This window comes from Aplysia californica, unplaced genomic scaffold (assembly GCF_000002075.1).
Source record: "Aplysia californica isolate F4 #8 unplaced genomic scaffold, AplCal3.0 scaffold01085, whole genome shotgun sequence".
Classification (NCBI taxonomy): Eukaryota; Metazoa; Mollusca; class Gastropoda; order Aplysiida; family Aplysiidae; genus Aplysia; species Aplysia californica.
This window is the reverse complement of record NW_004798355.1, coordinates 99,684-102,635: the sequence shown is the minus strand read 5'-3', so window position 1 is coordinate 102,635 and position 2,952 is coordinate 99,684. Positions and strand designations below refer to the sequence as shown.

At 44.6% G+C, this 2,952-nt stretch overlaps 1 protein-coding gene across 1 annotated transcript in view; it reads right to left on the bottom strand.

Annotated features, from left to right (window-relative positions):
- Positions 1 to 219: 219 nt before the first annotated feature.
- LOC101856479 (adenylate kinase 8) overlaps positions 220 to 2,952 on the bottom strand; it is a gene marked incomplete at both ends in the record, with an annotated part of 17,745 nt that continues 15,012 nt past the window's right edge. The window contains 3 exon segments of the mRNA XM_013089938.2: positions 220 to 411; positions 2,213 to 2,329; positions 2,735 to 2,898. Coding sequence (XP_012945392.1) covers positions 220 to 411; positions 2,213 to 2,329; positions 2,735 to 2,898 — 473 coding nt within the window.

Genomic DNA, 2,952 nt, shown 5'->3' with positions numbered 1-2,952 from the left:
GACTAAGTAAAGTCACAGAACCAAGAGACTAAGTAAAGTCACAGAACCAAGAGACTAAGTAAAGTCACAGAACCAAGAGACTAAGTAAAGTCACAGAACTGTGAGACTAAGTAAAGTCACAGAACTGAGAGACGAAGTAAAGTCACAGAACTGTGAGACGAAGTAAAGTCACAGAACTGTGAGACTAAGTAAAGTCACAGACCCACGAGAGTTTCTCACCTGCTGCACCTTGCCCTGACCCTTGTAGTAGTCAATGACCGGCCGGGTCTGGTTGTGGAAGGTGTTGAGACGTTTCTTGATGGTCGCCTCGTTGTCGTCCACGCGCCCGCTGCTCTTTCCTCGCTCCAGGAGGCGCGCGGTCATCGTCACGTCTGACACGTCAAAGAACACGACGTACGAGCATTGCACGATCTGGGGATCAGAATAAATGGGAGGCGGCATGGTGAAATCAGGCGCTCGTCAAAATAATCAAAGTGAAGAAACTGGGATTTTTCCATACATTTGTGAATTTTTATCCAATTTTTGTTTTACTTCATGCCCATTAATGTGCACATTTCTGTAGGGATTTTATTGAAAAAAGTTGATTAAAGGCACAAAAAATGTAAATTTTCTATTTCCACGGACTCTCAAGCTAAGGAATAAATCAATCTTTGGTGGCCATTTCCTCACTAACTTTACCTCTGAAACCAGGCGACCCCCACCTCCTTTATTCGCAAATATCTCGACTTGTATTCATGATAAATGGATGGATATTTTTTCCTCCAAAGCCAAACAAATGAACAAGCTTTAAGATGATAACAATAACTCTACACGTCCAAAGATGAAGGAGAGCCTGGCCTGATTTCCACCCCATAGAGAACAATAATAAATCCTCATGTGTACATAGTGCATATCTTCACTCAGTGGCAAGCTCTATTTGCATATCTTCAATCAGTAGCAAGCTCTATATGCATATCTTCACTCAGTGGCAAGCTCTATTTGCATATCTTCACTCAGTGGCAAGCTCTATTTGCATATCTTCACTCAGTAGCAAGCTCTATTCACTTCACAAAAAACAGGACGTAGGAGCATTGCACGATCTGGATATCATAAAAAAATATAACATATTACAACAAAGGGACAAATGTTTACATCCTTTTGAAAATTGAAGAAGAGAAATTCCAAACAATAAAACCAGAATTTCTCAAAGTCACCAAAAGACGTGTGCTGTTTTTTTCCTTGCAGTATTCATATTCCAATAGATCATAGACGCGCGCTCATATGACCGTAGCAGTTGCGAGCGCCGTAAAACCCTCTACTACTACTACTACTAGATCATAGACGCGCGCTCATATGACCTTAGCAGTTGCGAGCGCCGTAAAACCCTATACTACTACTAGATCATAGACTGGCTAATTGCTCCGCTCTACTTCTGTCCAGTGTTGCAGAAATCGAAACCTCAGTGCTTTCTTGTCCTATCTCCATTTTTACTAACAGTGAAAACAGTTCCTAACAAAGAGTCATCATTGCCTTTCTCACCCTGCACCAGGGTATAGGCCACGGACAAACACCTTCCACCTTTCTCTATCCTGGACTAGCCTCTTGATGTTATTCCACGTCTTCCCACTTTTCTGTACATCAATTTCTGTGACTCTGCTCCAGGTTCCACGTGGTCTTCCCCTTGATCTGTTCCCCTGTGGGTTCCAATCTAACACTTTCTTTCTTTGTTGTGCAGCTGCTTGACTTCCTGAGAGTATGTCCAATCCATCGCCTCCGCCTTCTTCCTACCTCATCTCTGACTGGGATCTGTTTTGTTTTCTTTAACACTTCCACATTGGTGACCCTGTCTGTCCATCTGATCCTCAGTAACTTTCTAAGGCACTTGTTCAAGAAAACCTGGATCCTCTTTACGCAAGTCTGTGATGCATTCCAAGTCTCATATCCATACAACAGGACCGACTTCACATTTGAAATGAAAATCCTCAGCTTTGTTCGAAGTGAGATATCTCTGGTCTTCCAAATCCTATCCAAAGATATGAAAGCAGCCTGTGCTTTTCCAATGCAGGACTTTATTTCAGCAACCGTCCCTCCCTCTCTGTCAGTTATACTCCCAAGATAATAACAAAGAGTGAGCTTAAGAAAAAGTCACATTTTACATATTTTAAAAAAATGGAGATAGGACAAGAGAGCACTGAGGTCGCGACATGTGAAGCTTACTGCACGATAAGCTCACCTCGTTCTCAAAGCGGACGCCCTGGTCTAGTTCCCGAGGGTAGCCGTCGATGAGGAAACATTTGGTCGTTGTCAGGTTGGCCACGATAGCATCTCGCAGCAGGCCCAGCACCTCGTCCTGGAAAAGAGATTACCTTGAGATTGCAAAAAACACAACTTATACGTGCTTTTTTTTATATCGGTCTAAACTGTGCTACACAAGTCAGGCCAATGGTGGGGCGAAGGCTCTCGTGGCCGATATGGGACTGTACGTACCAGTGGGGTGCTATATGGGACTGTCTTTACTCGTGAAGTGCTATATGGGATGTACGTACCAGTGGGGTGCTATATGGGACTGTCCTTACTCGTGAAGTGCTATATGGGATGTACGTACCATTGAGGTGCTATATGGGACTGTGTGTACCAATGAGGTGCTATATGGGACTGTATGTACCATTGAGGTGCTATATGGGACTGTATGTACTAGTGATGTGCTATATGGGATCGTACGTACTAGTGAAGTGCTATATGGGATCGTACGTACCAGAGGAACCAGTTCTCCTTTCTCCATGATGGCGTTGAGCCGCTGACCTCTCTCTGACCCCGACTTGACCTCGTCCCTGAGGAGGTCACCGGAGGACAGATGGCAGAAGCCGTAGTCCTTGACCATGTTGGCACACTGGGTGCCCTTCCCACTGCCGGGGCCGCCTGTAGGGACACACAGTTCTCAAGGTCACGACATGTTCTGACATTTGGGGGGTT